Consider the following 17,474-nt stretch of genomic DNA (forward strand, 5'->3'; position numbering starts at 1 on the left):
ATAAGATTCTTGAGTTCCTCCCTAGCTTCTATATAAAGCTCATGAGCTTCTCTTTCCCTCTTATTAAATCTTTCTTCCATTCTCCTACTTCTCATTTCTCTCTGATTTGCAAGCTACAGTTCATTCTCAAGCATACTTATCCTTTCACGGACAAGTGGGGCAGTTTCACTCCTACAAGTTTCGTTATCCACCCATTGAAAGAAGCCACATTTGGGACCAACCTGATCATTACAATTACAGTAGTTAATTTCACAGTTCACAATTAATCACAACTAATAATTCAATTCAATTCAAATGAAATACACCAATGGAATTGTTTCTTACATTAAATTGACTACTATCGAGAAATCTTCTTCCATAGTTACCAGATTTTCGACTTGTTCGTAGAGCACAATTCTTATGGGTACATAAATGGTCATCTAAGGCATAGTAGAAACTACTAGTTGTAGACCCATTGCCAGTTGATGAAGACATAGCAAGCAAAAACCCAATTTTTTAAAACCCTAGGTTTCTAAAATTAAAAGGAACTACCTAAAATCATATGAACAGAGCATATGACAGTGAAAGAAAACCAAAACTTGAAGCTGACAACATCAGGAACTCACCCAATCAAGAGAAGACGAACGGACCAAACACCAAAAATAAAAAATACTATTTGCAACAGCTCAACTGCTAAACACCATGTCTCCTTCTTCCTCGGTTTGCTTGCACGGTCAAAACCCAGGAGGTTCTCAATCCATTATCTCAATCACATTGCATTGTGATCTTCGTTTGGTGAGCACGTTGGATGAGAGTGTGTTTTGGGAGTGAGGAGTGTTTGATATGTTTTAAGTTCTGTTTTTGATGAATTTATGTGTTAGAGTAACGTCTGTAATGGAGGTGGGTTACGAAGGATTAACGGAGGGAATCACAGGTGGGTAAAGTGTCAAAAATGAAACGAAGGGTAGGCAAATCAAATTAGAGACAAAATACAGGTGGGTAAAGTGTAATTATCCCAAGTTTTAAAGAAACTAACAGTGGTGTATATCTAAAAGAGCCTAACTTTTGGATACACAGCATAAATTTTAAACCTCTATAACTCACACTCATTTTTTAATGTGAGATTAACCCACTATTTTTTCTTTTGAGAATACTAAATATTTTAACACACACACAGGTGAGAGGGAAGAAGGTTTTTAAAAAACTAATAGTGATGTATTATTAGCTAATTTTAGTGAAAAAAATAAAATTTGTAGAAAAAGAAAAAGATAATTTTAATAGTACGTTCTAATTAAAATCAATATCAACTTATCAAAAATAATTTTTTGTGAAATGTTGTGAAAATATTAAGAAGGTAGTTTTAAGAATGAATGAAGGAAAATTGGAAGGAGAGTATAGATTTTTCGAAACAAAGCTGTATTTGAAGGGTCTGTCATTAATGCTTTCAGTGCTTTGACACAGTAAAAGTAAAACAACTGTGATGTTTGCACAAGAGATTCCCTGTTGGCTGGCAGATGAGATTATTATATTTGCACAGGAATTCCATCTGCCGACGCATCGAATCCATTTTTTTCCTGCAAAATGGTAAATTGGTGGGGCTACTTGTTCTAATAATTGAGATAAAGGAAGGAAACTTTGTGACTGTTTGGATTTGGCTTCTTGCGTCCATGTTTAGCTTTCAACGGCTTTTAGTTTTATTTTTTTGGTAGTCGTATTTGTTGATTTTTTGTTCGTAAATAGTGTATCTATATACTGTTTATAAACCCACAAATTTTACTTTTTAATAATTTTTTCATTAAAAATAAGTCCTACGATACTATTCACACGTTTAAAAATTATTTTGTTACATTATTTTCAGTTTTTAATTTTTAATTTCAGCAAAATAAGTTCTATCCAAACAGATATAAAGGTTCACAAACGCGTTTTATACATTGCCAGACCATTACGTTTTTCTCTTCTCTTCCTCTTTATTCTTCTCAGACTATTTCTATTTCCTTCTCTCTTTCTCTCACTCTTCCTGACTGCGTCTACCTATTTGCAAGCTACTACAGTAAGTACACCCTGACATGTCTTTCATGCTATTCAATTTTATTATTATTTTAAATTGGCTGAATATATAGTTTTACTAATCATTAATCATTTCAATTCATATATTAAATCGGAAAAAAAAATCTACTTTATTTAAGTTATTTAAACTAGAAGATAAAATCCAAATCTTTATTATTATTTTTTGGGGTAAATTGCATATATCTGGTATATTCTTAATATATGCAACTAATATGTGGTTCATTTTTTATGACACTTACGTACTTATCTCTTTTGCGATTTTTTTTTTGGTTAAACGTCTCTCTTGCTATTTGTTTCATGAGATATACAGACCATTTTTATCTAAGTCATGTTCTTTTGTTTTGATGGAAAGTCTTGTGTAAAGATAATTTTTTGTATTTTAGCATAAGAAAAAATAAGTCAAAGGAAAGCTATTTGTGGTCAACAGAAAAAGTATGACTTATTTTTAGAAATTGTTTTCTATTAAATGTTTTTATAAAACAGTTTTATCTCACAGCAAGCTAAATAAGAAAAGTCTGGATATTGTTTTTCAACTTATTTAAGGTTGCTACTAACATTGAAAAATGAGATAATTTTATAAAAATACTTTTTGAAAAATAACTCATTTTCTAGAAAATATTATCGTCGAAACTCGAAATAAACAGAGTGAATTGAAATGAGAAAACCTCGAATCTAAACTTGCTTTTTAATATATCGACCTTGTTCAATCAAGAGCAAGACTAGTGGTGAAGCCAAAGCGACTCTCATATGCATGTATATGAGTACTTGAGTCTAATCTAAATAATTAATAAAAAACATTCAAATAGTATTTATTTGTTTGAGGGTTTTATTTTAATGAATTTGTTACGCATGAATAATTCATTTTGTTTTTTTCTTTTAAAGAAAATTTCCACTTCTCTCATGAAAGGAATTTTAGGAACTTGACATATCTCATACAAAAATTGTGTCAGTTCTGAAATTTTGGTTAATATACTCATAGAATGATCAAGTTGCAATAATTTAACAACTAATGTGAATATATATACTTGAAACATTATAGTCAACCTCAAAAAAAATTAAAATTTTGACCACTCTTATAATTCTTATTTGTACACAAATTTATAAATTATTACATGAATTTGTGATTCTTATTTTTTTTTTTTAAGTTATTGCTCTCAAAAGTTAATAATAACGTTCTTTTTCTCTTCTTAAAAAAAAAAAAATATATTATAACTTTTAGTTCTTTTTTTCAACTTTTTTTTTTGGCTTGGTTTAAACCTTTAACATTCTTTGATAAAATGAAAAAGAATTCTTATTCTTTTTCAAATGAAATTTGACATTTAAAGAAATAGTAATTTATTAATTATGATATAAATAAAAAAGAATTGCAGAAATAATCCATAAAAAATGAAGGAAAACTAATAATAATAATAAAAACTGCAAGATGGGTAAAGTAATATAAACTCATTCCGGGTGATGATTGATGAGTTGGTTGGGGGAAAAACCAAGAATCTCATTCCTTTAATAAAAAATTTAAAAAAAAAAAAAAAATGAAGAGAATCTCATGAGGCTTTTTGAAACAAAGCTGTATATAAAAAGGGCCTGTGAATGTGATTAATGCTTCCAGTGTTTTGACCCACAGAAGTAAACATCTGTTACATATGTTTGTGTTGTAATTCCCATTTTGGGTAACAAGAGTCTTATTAGTTGGAACTCTTCTAAAATTTCCAACAACATAGGAACCAAATTTACCTTAGAATCCAAAACAGAAAGGCATGTACTGTAAAACATATTAAGTTCAATGTCTATGGCATTTCTCTAAGATGTCATGTTATGTACACATCGAATCCAAAATCATCTTCTTTCGGCAGAGTGTTAGTCCTACTACTTGTTCTAATCATTTGAGTCTTTCGGCGAGAGATATAAAACACGTTATAACAAATTGCTATACGATTACTTTTTTTTCTTCATTCTATTGTTCTCAGACTTTACCTAATCTCTTTCTCTTGGTGTCCATTTGCGGCATCTACCTGTTTGTGAACTAATAGAGTAAGTGCACTCTGACATGTCTTTCACTCTTTCATGCTATGGATTTTATATTTTCTTGGCTAAATATTATATATAGTTTATTAACACAGTAAACAAAATAAGATGAAAAGTTTGATGGAAGTGTTTCAAGGATTAGATTTATTGATCGTGATATTGCTATTTGTAGAAAGGTTCCTAAAAATACACGAATTCCAAGCTTATCTAGCCATTAGAGGGCTTAGCAAAAAACTACTTGAAGGTGATTTTGATAGACATAAAATAATTATATACTATTTTTAAAGAAATATAACAAGCTTATTTTTATTATTCTATATATCTATATTATTTAAATTAATTTTATTACTCTACAGATCCATTTTTATTATCAATTTTTTTATATTCTAATATTAAACTCTTTATATATCTGTTGTAAGGGAAAAGAAATATGGTTCGAAAGAAAGATCGATTTTGGGAGCATGTTGAAAAACAAAATAATGGTCGTTTCAAATGTAAGTATTGTGAAAGTATTTTTGCTGGGGGTGCTACAAGGATTAAATATCACTTGGCTGGAGCTAAAGGTCACGATATTAATATTTGTACAAAAGTGCCTAAAGAGGTCCAAGAGGAAGCTTCTCTAACATTTGGTGAACCTAACAAAAAACTTAAGGGTGCATCAACTTCAAACAAGGATAAGGAGAGGGAAAACAGCTCAACTTCAATATCAAAGGATGACAAGTTAAGCAGAGTGTTTGAAAAGGTGAGTAAAGATGTAAATATTTTATATTTAGATTATATTTCATCATAATCTTAGCAGTGAAATTGTGATAACATTTTCAGTTATTGATTTTAATTGGTTGAATCAAATAAAACATTATAATAAATTTCTATATTATTAAGTGAATTTTTTTCCTTGCAACAAGTGGGTAAGGGGAGTTTGAACTCATGTTCTCTTCCATTGGAGAAGTGTAATGTCAGTAACTACAAAATTCTTAGCATTATTGTTATTTTATTTATTTATATAATTTGATAGTTATACCATAGGGAAGAGGGGATAAGTGTGTTTGTTTATGAACTTAAGGGGGGAAGGGAGAAATTGGGGGGGGGGGGGTGGAGGAGGGGGGAAGAGAAGGTGGAAAATAATATGGAACACAAAAAATGGGACAAAAGATTTGTATTCAAGACTAATCTATATAATATCTAAAAGTTGAATTGTAGCATTATTATTGTTATGTTTTTGTTAAACCAAGTCGGTGGCCAAGTCTCCATTTTCTTTCCATCATTTCTTCAAAAAATATGTATATAAATATTAATGTATGCAATAATACATTATACCTTTACTCAATCTCAAAATTAATTATAACTTATCAATCATGATATGACCATCACTTTACACATTCTTGAATATTAGGGTCCGTTTGGTTGGAGGAATGGAAAAGTAGGAGGATAGAAAATGGTGGAAGGATGGAAAAGATTTTGATTTCCCTCATTTTTCTTTGGTTGAGAGTGGAAAAGTAGAAGGATGGAAAAAGTGAGTTTGTATAAATTTATGCATATACTCTTGTTAAAAAATGATACCCAATTAAAATAAAATAAAAGTGATAAACAAAAAAAAAAAAAAATCATTCACCTAAATTTATTAAAAAATAAGAATCATGTCTAGAACAAAAAAATCACATCTAAACAAAAACAAAAAAACCAAGAAAAAAAGCAAAAGAAAAAGCAAAAGAAAAAGAAAAAAGAAAAAAAGAAAAAGAAAAGAAGAGGCCACATCCAAGAGGAAAGAAAAGGAAAAGGAAAAAGAAAAAAAAAAAAAATGAAGAAGAGCAACGTAGGCAAGCCCATATGCAATAGCACATTGGCATTTTTGTCCAAAAATGATGTCCAATTTTTCATTTCAGTTTTCTCTCCATTTTGAGGAGAAAACATTTTGGTAGGCTCGGAGAGAAAACACCTGGGTCCCACCATTTATTTTCCTTCCTTCCCACCCAATCATACAACTCCAAAAAGTTTTCCTTCCATTTTCTCATCAAAGTTTTTCATCCACCATATTTCACTTTTAAACAAACACACCCTTTAAATTTAACTTATAATAGAAAATACATGTTGTAAGGACGCGATTCGTGGCGGACCGCAACAGTGTCGGGTTCGCACGTGAAAAAGCCCTAACAATATCATTTGTAGAGCGTGGGTTTGGAAGGCTAGGCCTTGATCGATAGGCGGTGGGTTTTTCGTGGTGTTCATACAAGGTTAAGTTTTCCTTCACCCATGGAGTCTTTCTCCTGGAGGTGGGCTGGGAGGCTCTGGTTTTTGGCCATTTTTCCCAACCCCCTCCCTAGATTACTTATTTTTCCTTTTATACTAGCCTGCGTCCACTGTCCTTCGTCCACGTATAGGGTCAACATTTCCAAGACTGATACTTGTCCCATCAGTCTAATCCCAGAATTGTGGGGGATGATTGATAAGGCTGGAGAATACGGCTCTGCTAGATGCAGAGTCTTATCTGGGAAGGGTCATAAGGGTAACTTTCCCAAGATATTTTAGGTCTCTTTTCAAGTTTAGTCCAATTCCAATTTTACCCCTTTATTCCGGTAGGATTTTGGATCTGTCGAGGACTGAACTGTCCTCGGCTGTATTCCAAAACAGTTTTGTGCTCCGTGTTTATCGGGCTTGGGCCATAGCTCTCCTCGGCTTGGGCCTTCGGACTCTCCACGAGCAAATGGGCCTGGCCCATAGATTATTGGGCCCCACAATAGCCCCTCAAAACCCGGCTGTCCAACCTCTTGGTTGGAAAGGGGGTTTTGGTGATGCCGAACCTCTTCCTACGGCCCAATCAATTTGGCCTATTAATAATGCTGGCGGCTCTTCATCTGTCCAAGAAATGCACCGGTCTATGAGACAGTTTTTTGTTTTCGCGCTTGATGCGTTCTTATCGTTTGGGTATCCAAAACGCGCTTTTAATGACCACTATTTACGAGATTACTTTAATTCGGCGGTTTGTTTTGATGGGGTGGAGAAACGGAACCGGCGTGTTTGTGTTGGCAGATTCCTTTGGAGATCTGAACCTATTAAATGTCTCCCGCTCCACCCTCTGTATAAGAAGGAAGGGAGGAGGTTATTGTTTTTGTAAAGAATCCCTTTTCATCCTTCTGAGATTTGAAATACTTGGCCTCCCTTAGGGTTCATTTTACCCACTGGTTTATACACTAAATCGTGATACACTTTACCATAACAAATAATGAAGAAACCACACCCCTCCTCAAAGCGTCATGTTCTAGTAAAGCTCGAAATGGCTCGGTCAGGGCAAGGATGGCGGAGGCTTAAGATTCGTCTTACCTTCCTTTCAGCCAAAATCCGAAGCAGAGACTCGTCACGTCAAACTTTCGGCGTGACTGAGTCGAGAACACCCATCATCAGTACTAACCGCGCTCTCATGAGCATACCTAATATGGCTCCAGTGTGTTGGGAGTCAGGATCGAGGCAGGGACCAAGTGCCCCTGCTTCTTCCTCTCTTCCTTCACTGGTGCTATCCTCCGTCTCCCTTTCTTAGTCTTCCCAGCACCAGATCCTTCCTGGTGCTTTCACTTCTCCCTCTTTTGCTTCTTTTTCTTTCTTTTCATCTCTTCTCTCTTCTTCTCCTCCTTCTTTACTCATGTCCTCCATCTTCTTCATTCATCTCCTCCATCTTCTTCATTGATTTCTTCCTTACTATTTCCTTCTCCTTCATTTTTTCCAAAGAAGGTTCTTATCGTAATATGAGCAGTATTGAGGCGGAGATTGGAGAGACTTTGAAGACGAGTTTAAAAGACGCCTGACAGTTTACTTATCTGTACTACGGATGTAATTGTTGCTTAGGCAGTTCACATTTTGTATAGGCTCGTTTGAGCCCCTCTTTGTACGTTGTAATAATTTTTCGTATTAATAAAAATTGTTGTTATTTTATTTCGCATGTTTTGTCTCTATGCCTTTTTTTTTTAAATTTACAAACGCTGCTCGGCACCATAATATAGCATCTAAATCAATGACGACTAAGACCAAAATACTTGATAATAAAAAGATGTCGCCATAACTTTAATAGAAATGCTTGGCACAATAAGGCCGACCAGTGAAAAGTAATACTTACCCCATGCTAGCCGAGGAGAAAAACGAAGGCTTGATGCCGTGTGAGGAATAACCATTTGAAGATATATCACCCACCAAATGAACAGCCTTCTTATACGACTAAATGCTGGGGCGTTCCACCACCTTCCTTACACCTTTATTGGCCTTAACCTTTTATGGTGTTTAAGCCGTGGATGAAGTGACCTGACATTTTTATCAAGTAACCCATCTTACGAAATTCAAACCTTTTCTTATCCAAGTATTTGGTTTCCCCATTGGCTTGGGTTCGAGGACCATACAAGGCCTTGGTTCTGTCCAAGACTTGTAATAATTATAATTTTTTGTACTTGGTTTCCCTATAGGCTTGGGTCCGAGGACCATGCAAGGCCTTGGTTCTGTCCAAAACTTGTAATTTTTTATGTACTTGGTTTCCCCATAGGCTTGAGTCCGAGGACCATACAAGGCCTTGGTTCTGTCCCTGGGCTCCTATGCTGAACGGGCCTGGGCCGCGAATTTACTGGGCCCGCAAATTAAGAGGTATTTCCGTAGTCTTTGATCACGCGGTACTTTTTGGCGTCCCAGTGTTCGAGGTGTGCCTTCTCGAGACTCCTTTAGCCTCAGGGTTGCAGACGACGTTGGAAATCGAGCCAGAGACATTTTTTCTGTAGCGTTCCTTGGGACGCTGCGTGAATTAAATGCCTCCACCTTATCTCTTAAATAAATAGGAGAGAATGTCGCTTTACTTTCGCACAAATCCTTTAATCTTCTCTCCCAGTACATCATGTTCGAAGCGAGGGTTGGGGCAAAAGGGCTCTCTCCGCCACAAAGGCGCCGTGTCCTTCTGAGACTCCAGATAGTGAGGCACGGGCAAAGGAGGCACAAATTCAAGAGAATATTCCAGTTCGACAGAGGGGAAAGGGTGTTTCTCCCTCTTTTAGTCAAAATCCGAAGCAGGTTCTGGTCATGCCAGATTTCTGGTATGTCAGAAGAAGGAATTTCCGCCATCAGCGCCGTCTGCCTTGTAGCAGGCAAATTTTTGCGGGGGCTCCCCAACTTCCGGCTCCCTGCACCTTTTCTGTAGATGGTGTTAGCCTGAGGTCAGGTCCCCTGCACCTTTTCTTCACCGGGGCAGGCCCCAAGTTGGGTTCTTTTGCTGCCTGAGTTATGGGCGTGCAAAAGCATTGAGGAGGAATAAGGTCTCGAGGCAGTAGCCAACTTCTCCTCTGTGCTTCCTCCTCGGCTTTATCTTCACTCTCTACTTACGTAGTTAGCTTCAATGTAGGCTTTGTTTCAGCTTTTCATTGTACACTGTACTGTTCCTTTGTCTTAATAAAATATGTGTCTATTTCTCTATACATATCTTTCTTCTCCGTAACAACTACTTTATGCATGAATATTAAATATAAGCTTGCCCTTAACGATATTCCAGGCAGAAAAATGCCTTAACACAGATTCCTACTAGTTTAAACTTACAAATATTATCAAGCATAACAATGTTAATCATCAATAAATTAAACTTTTGGAACTAACCGGGATAACCGCTGAGTGCTGCGCGATGCATGCTAGAGCGACGTCCGAGAGCGATAAACTCTAAGTAATTTGTCCGAGAGGGTAGCCGAGTAGCGAGGGACTTTGGTTGTGTTTTTGGGTAATATATTGCGCCGTATCGCATCAACCCCTTTGATACTGGGGATCCGAGGGTGGACCGAGGAATCCGCGCAATCAAGGTATTAACCCATCTGTTAACGCGGAGTTCTCTTCGGATGGATTTCGAGGTTTATGGGCCATAGTTTTTTTTTTAGATAGTTGGTTCCTCATCCAAGTAGTTGGTTTCCCCATAGGCTTGAGTCCGAGGACTATGCAATGCCTTGGTTCTGTCCAAAACCTAGTTTTCCATATCCAGGTAGTTGGTTTCTCCAGAGGCTTGAGTCCGTGGACCACGCAATGCCTTGGTTCTGTCCAAAACCTAGTTTTCCACATCCAGGTAGTTGGTTTCCCCAGAGGCTTGAGTCCGTGGACCATGCAATGCCTTGGTTCTGTCCAAAACCTAGTTTTCCACATCCAGGTAGTTGGTTTCCCCAGAGGCTTGAGTCCGTGGACCATGCAATGCCTTGGTTCTGTCCAAAACCTAGTTTTCCACATCCAGGTAGTTGGTTTCCCCAGAGGCTTGAGTCCGTGGACCATGCAATGCCTTGGTTCTGTCCAAAACCTAGTTTTCTCTTTGTGTGGGATCTTGGCTTTAGGGGGGTTAGCTCCTCAGCCAAGCCCCTAGAGTTTATCCATACGATTAACACTACCAAGTGCCTAGTTTGCTCTTTACGGGGGACCTTGGCTTTAAGGGAGTTAGCTCCTCAACCAAGCCCCTAGTCAAGAAACGTAGTCCTTAGCAGAACTTTATACTAGTACTCTATAACCAACGGTTAGAAATAACGAAGAAACTCTATCGACCCACTTCCTACACCAACACACAAGCCTTTCCCACAGACGACGCCAATTGTAAGGACGCGATTCGTGGCGGACCGCAACAGTGTCGGGTTCGCACGTGAAAAGGCCTTAACAATATCATTTGTAGAGCGTGGGTTTGGAAGGCTAGGCCTTGATCGATAGGCGGTGGGTTTTTCGTGGTGTTCATACAAGGTTAAGTTTTCCTTCACCCATGGAGTCTTTCTTCTGGAGGTGGGCTGGGAGGTTCTGGTTTTTGACCATTTTTTCCCACCCCCCTCCCTAGATTACTTATTTTTCCTTTTATACTAGCCTGCGTCCACTGTCCTTCGTCCACGTATAGGGTCAACATTTCCAAGATTGATACTTGTCCCATCAGTCTAATCCCGAAATTGTGGGGGATGATTGATAAGGCTGGAGAATACGGCTCTGCTAGATGCAGAGTCTTATCTGGGAAGGGTCATAAGGGTAACTTTCCCAAGATATTTTAGGTCTCTTTTCAAGTTTAGTCCAATTCCAATTTTACCCCTTTATTCCGGTAGGATTTTGGATCTGCCGAGGACTGAACTGTCCTCGGCTGTATTCCAAAACAGTTTTGTGCTCCGTGTTTATCGGGCTTGGGCCATAGCTCTCCTCGGCTTGGGCCTTCGGACTCTCCACGAGCAAATGGGCCTGGCCCATAGATTATTGGGCCCCACACATGTAATACAAATATCTTGGATGGAGACACCATTTATTTATTTTTAGTTTAAACTCACTTGAAAAAAATCTCATTCCACTACTATATATATATCCATAAGCTAATGTAGTATTCAAGGCTAAGTTGAAGGGTCCAATTTCGCTCTTTTTTTCTTTTCTTTTTTTTTTTGATAGCCTTCAATGTCGGGTCCAATTCCGCTCCTACTTAGAGAACCATATGTCATTTTCATCAACGTCAAAGGATAGAGATAATAAAGCTCTTAACAAAGTGTCTCCCCCTCTCCCTTTTCTTTTTCTTTTTGTATAAAATATTACATGTAAGTGGTTTTTCTAAATTTTTTTATGGTGTACGTAGTACCGAATTTAATTTGAATAAAACGTTCAACAAGCATGTAGAATCACAAGTGCATTTATAATAATTTAGTAAAAAATATTAATGTGATAACAAATCTAATTGATATTACTTTTAAAACAAACCACTTCCATCACATTGGAATACATCACTTATCAAAGATAATGGTTTTACATCACTTTATTATTATTATTATTATTAATTTTTTTATTTATGTTTACTAATTATGATTTGGCATTCGGTCCATTGCAGTCCAATTTGATCTATTATAGTCCAGTTTGGTCCAACTCATTCCAGTTGAGTCCATAATGGTCCACTTCAATCCATTTTGGTGTACTTACCTAAAAATAGGGAAAAAAAAGGTTTGGGTTAGGAGTACTATATTGCTATCAATTTATTTGAGTAATATTCATTGTAACTATATGATCAATTTTGATTATCATGACAATCTTCTTAAGAGAATAAAAAATTTGAATAATATATTTGAAACTTAAAAATTTTAGTTATACAAAAAGAAATTAGGAAAATATAATGCATAATAACAATAGTTAGAAAAATATGGACAACTAAAAAAAAAAAAATCAATCAAAAACACCATAAATGATAAAATTATATATTTGTAAAAATAGAGAAATATAAATTACTTTTAGAGTTTGTTTAATTTTTAGGGAGAACAAATTATCTACAATAAAATTTAGATAATAGGTTATATATTATACCACATTTAAAAATAATTATATATTTCCATGTATTGTGTGTGTTTGCGACTAGTTATTATAAAACTCCAAAAGAAAAAAAACTATTAATTATTGTATAAAAATTAAGAAGGTGAAAATCATAATATTTCCAATATATAAATATATCTGGACCCACCTTGTTTATTTTAAATAGAATTGTACTCTACACTCCACAAACAATTTCATACTATTGTCTCTTATGCAGAGTAAGGCAGAATACATAGCTGAAATTTTACTTGGTGTTTTTGTGGAGGGACTTCTAGCCAAGTTGAGATCAATTGTTATAGAGCAACATATTAGTTTTGAGTTGGGTTTCAAGGAAGGGCTAATAGACCTTCTTATCTTGTTAACCCAAATTCAACTTGTGTTAAATGATGCTGAGAAAAGACAAGCAAGTGATGATTTTGTGAGGAGTTGGTTAGTAGAGCTTAGACGTGTTGCTTATGACATTGATGATGTGTTAGATGAGTTTGGCTATAACATTCTTCAGCAAAAGGTACTAAACTACTCTTCAACCTCTAATGACATTATCATTATGGCAAACAAAATTAAGACCATCAACGAATCATTAAATAGACTTAAAGGTGACATTGCTAGTTATGATCTTCGAACGGAGTTTGTGAATTCGATCCCTGAGATTAGCTTTAACATGGAGATAGACTCCTTCCTTGATGATTCAAAAGTTAATCAAAATGTTGGAAATAACATTGTTGAAGCAACCTATTGTGATAGTGTGATAGAAATCACGGAGACCCTTCCCCAGTATGAATTCTCAGAATATGATTATTGGTCCATATTCAAGAAAAGAGCATCTGCAAATGAAAGACTTCTAACTCTAGATTTGGAGAAAATTGGAAAGGAGATTGTTAAAAAATGTAAAAGGGTTCCATGGGCTGCAGAATTTTTAGGGAGAATAATGTACTTTATACATGATAAAGGTGAATGGCTATCGATTCAAAATGATAAAAATTGGGATTTACTTGACGATAGAAATAATGGAGCGTTTCACATATTAAAGTTAGGCTATGATCATCTTCGAACACCATCTTTGAAACGATGTTTCGCATACTGTGCAATTTTCCCTAAAGATTATAACATGAAAAAGGACGAAGTAATTCAGCATTGGATGGCTGAAGGGTTCCTTGAACCATCTAAAGAAGGTAATAAGGTGATAGAAGATATTGGTAACATGTATTTCAATATTTTGTTGGCTACTTCCTTTTTCCAGAATGCTAGAAAGAATGCCTATGGTGATATTATTAGTTGTAAAATGCATAATTTGGTGCATGATTTTGCGATTTCAATTTCAAATTTTGAAATTCTAATTTTGGAGGGAGACTCTGTGGATAATGTTCGTAAAGTACAACCTTTATTTGTCCGATCTGATGGCAAAACAACATCAAGAACTTCATTTAGTGGAGATAATTTCATAAAAATGCACACATTAATTTCAGAAAATCTAGACTTTGATGACATGTTATCAAATTTTAAATGCTTACGTGTTTTAAAATTATTTGGGCATAGTATAACAGGGTTGCCAAATTCAATTGAGCAGTTGATACATTTGAGGCTTCTTCACATCTTGCACACTGAAATTGAGGAATTACCAAAATCCATTACCCAACTCTACAATTTGCAAACTTTAAGAATTGATGAATGCCATAAACTCATGAAGCTTCCGGAAGACCTAAGCAATTTGATTAACTTGAGACATTTTAGTATTGGAGGTTTGATGAGTATATCATGCATATGGAAACCACTCAAAAATATGGGACGGTTGACTTGCCTTCAAACATTGCCAATTTTTGTTGTGGGTCCAGATGAAGGCAATCGAATTGAAGAATTGGGAGCTTTAAAGAATCTCAGAGGAGAAATAGAGATCAGGAATCTAGAGAATGTGGAAGACGAGGAAGAAGCCAAAAGTGCAAAATTAAAAGAAAAGGAAATATTCAAGTTGGGATTATTTTGGAGACGTATTCATAGAAAATTGGACAAGTATGATAGAGATGAAAAGGTGTTGGAAGGTCTCCATCCTCACCCAAATTTGAAAAGCTTAACAATCGAACGGTATGGAGGAAAGAAATTCCCATCTTGGGTTAATGATTTGTCGCTATTTCACAATCTAATTCATATCAAATTGAATTGGTGTATGGCATGTGAAGAAGTTCCCACTCTCGGGCATTTACCCTGTCTTAGGGTTCTTGAAATATTAGGAATGTTGAAGGTAAGAAGTATAGGAAGTGAGTTTTACAGTTACAGTGATGGGAGTTACACAAATACTATATTATTTCCGGCATTGAGAATACTCAAATTGGTGGGGATGCATGGCTTAGAAGAGTGGAAGGATGCAAAGAAGTTGACAAGCGCAGGTGAGGTGTTGTTAGTGCACACCTGCGTTTCCCTTAAGAAGTTGGTAGTAGAGGATTGTCCTAAGCTGAGGTCATTGCCATGTGTCCCGTCGGTTATTCGACACTTGGAGATAATAGGGTGTGGTATTGATGAACTACCTAGTGGGCTACAATTCTGTGCATCTCTTCAATATTTGGAGATTAGAAGCTGTTTGAATTTGAAATCAATTCCAGAATCACTACACACCTGCGTTTCTCTTCAGAAGTTTGTAGTGCGATATTGTCATCAACTGAGGTATTTGCCAGGTGTCCCGTCAGTTATTCAACACTTGGAGATAATAGGGTGTGGTATTGATGAACTACCCAACGGGCTACAATTTTGCACATCTCTTCAATTTTTGACGATTGAGGACTGTCCGAATCTGAAATCAATTCCGGAATCACTGCACACTTGCGTTTGCCTTCAGAAGTTCGTAGTATTATGTTGTCTTAATCTGAGGTATTTGCCAGGTGTCCCGTCAGTTATTCGACACTTGGGTATAATAGGGTGTGGTATTGATGAACTATCCAGTGGGCTACAATTCTGTACATCTCTTCAATTTTTGAAGATTGGGGACTGTCTGAACCTAAAATCAATTCCAGAATCACTACACACCTGTGTTTCCCTTCAAAAGTTCGTAGTATTCTGTTGTCCTAATCTAAGGTATTTGCCAGGTGTCCCGTCAGTTATTCAACACTTGGAGATAATAGGGTGTGGTATTGATGAACTACCCAGTGGGTTACAATCCTGTACATGTCTTCAATTTTTGAAGATTGGGGACTGTTCGAACCTGAAATCAATTCCAGAATCACTGCACACCTGTATTTCCCTTCAAAAGTTCATAGTATTCTGTTGTCCTAATCTAAGGTATTTGCCAGGTGTCCCGTCAGTTATTCAACACTTGGAGATAATAGGGTGTGGTATTGATGAACTACCCAGTGGGCTACAATCCTGTACATCTCTTCAATTTTTGAAGATTGGGGACTGTTCTAACCTGAAATCAATTCCAAAATCACTGCACACCTGTATTTCCCTTCAAAAGTTCATAGTATTCTGTTGTCCTAATCTGAGGTATTTGCCAGGTGTCCCGTCAGTTATTCAACACTTGGAGATAATATTATGTGGTATTGATGAACAACCCAGTGGGCTACAATTCTGTACATCTCTTCAATATTTGAAGATTAGCTGCTGTTTGAATTTGAAATCAATTCCAGAGTCATTGCACACCTACGTTTCCCTTCAGAAATTCGTAGTATACCGTTGTCCTAATCTGAGGTATTTGCCAGGTGTCCCGTCAGTTATTCAACACTTGGAGATAATAGGGTGTGGTATTGATGAACTACCCAGTGGGCTACAAGTCTGTACATCTCTTCAATATTTGAAGATTGAGGACTGTCCCAATCTGAAATCAATTCCAGATTTAGGAGAAGTATTTCATTCTCTTATTAATTTAAAACTTAGCAACTGTCCTGATCTAAGACTGAAGCTTTTGCGAGAAGGCCGCTTAAAGAATTTGGTAATCAGTGGGTTTATTGAAGAGTCGGATGCTTTCCCGATTCTGCGTTATCCTTCCATTCACGCGTCCCTCAAAAAGCTAATATTGCTTGGGAGGCCTACACTCAACTCTCTCCCGAATGAAATTCAACTCTTCACTGCCCTTGAAGAGCTGCGGATACAGAACTTTAACGGAATGGAAGCTTTGCCTGATTGGTTGGGCAATCTTTCTTGTCTTCAAAAGCTGTCTCTTTGCTATTGCAAAAAGCTGATGGATCTTCCCATTCTACACCTCACCAATTTAAAACATCTGCACATTGATGATTGCCGCAATTTAGAGAAAAGATGTGCAGAAGGGAGCAGCGTTGAGTGGTTCCAGATTGCCCATGTTCCAAACATCAGAATCAAAGGAAAATACATCCAAGGGAAGGATTCTGAGGACTCTGACAACTTTGACGGCTTTGACACTGATAATGAAGAATTTGACGTCTTTGACGACTGAAGATGATTAGTAAGTGTACTTATATCTGGACTAGAAGTATATTCCATTTCCTACTCATCCACCCCCAATTTATTTATGTAATTTTTTTTTTAAACGGGCTATTCTTAAATTTCACATCTTAACATTTTAAGTTAATTAAAAAAAAAATATTTTAGATTAATGCATATTGAATTAATTAATAGAAATTTATCACACTAACCACTCTGATTAGTGAAACTTTGCAAAAAATCTGAAACTTTGCACTTCAAAACGCATGTCCTCCTGGATAACATACATACTCATTCTTTTTCTCAACGTTTCTTGTAACCTTCACTTATTGGTATCAAATTGATTATGTCCATTGATGAAAACATACTCATTCTTTTCAATTTCATGAGCTGGAATTCTAATATAATACATGGAGCAGTTCTTATTTTCAGGGCTTTGTAAAAGTTGGAAATAGATTTTGTTAATTTGGGCTGGGTCATAATTCCTGTGTTTATTTGAGTGAATTTATTGTGGGAAAGTGGAGTTGGGTTGCATAAGAATGAGATTAGACATGGGTGGGAGAAAGTCTTGCGGATTTTTGTTTTCATGTTTGGGTTGGTAGGTCAGTTTTACTGGTCCATGAAGTTATGTGATCCCCAGTTCTACTAGTGGAAGCAAAGCTTAAATTTCTTATAAAGTTTTAGACAGCAATGAAGGTGTTGGTAATTCTAATTATTTATAT

The 17,474-nt window shown here is 36.2% G+C and overlaps 1 protein-coding gene across 1 annotated transcript; it reads left to right on the forward strand.

The window, feature by feature from the left end:
• The first annotated feature begins 1,992 nt into the window (after positions 1 to 1,992).
• On the forward strand, positions 1,993 to 16,765 carry LOC115965268 (disease resistance protein RGA2-like). The gene is made up of 4 exons (XM_031084439.1): positions 1,993 to 2,029; positions 4,488 to 4,562; positions 4,721 to 4,810; positions 12,587 to 16,765. The coding sequence occupies exons 2-4, from the start codon at positions 4,530 to 4,532 to the stop codon at positions 16,763 to 16,765; spliced, it is 4,302 nt and encodes a 1,433-aa protein (XP_030940299.1). The 5' UTR covers positions 1,993 to 2,029; positions 4,488 to 4,529.
• Positions 16,766 to 17,474: the final 709 nt, after the last annotated feature.

This window comes from Quercus lobata, chromosome 10 (assembly GCF_001633185.2).
Source record: "Quercus lobata isolate SW786 chromosome 10, ValleyOak3.0 Primary Assembly, whole genome shotgun sequence".
NCBI classification, from domain to species: Eukaryota; Viridiplantae; Streptophyta; class Magnoliopsida; order Fagales; family Fagaceae; genus Quercus; species Quercus lobata.

Bases quoted from the DNA above. Each gene is read 5' to 3' on its own strand.
- LOC115965268 (XM_031084439.1), top strand. From the start codon at position 4,530: ATGTTGAAAAACAAAATAATGGTCGTTTCAAAT. The intron at 4,563-4,720 runs GTAAGTATTGTG...AAAAAACTTAAG, and splicing joins AAATAATGGTCGTTTCAAAT to GGTGCATCAACTTCAAACAA. The intron at 4,811-12,586 runs GTGAGTAAAGAT...TCTCTTATGCAG, and splicing joins TAAGCAGAGTGTTTGAAAAG to AGTAAGGCAGAATACATAGC.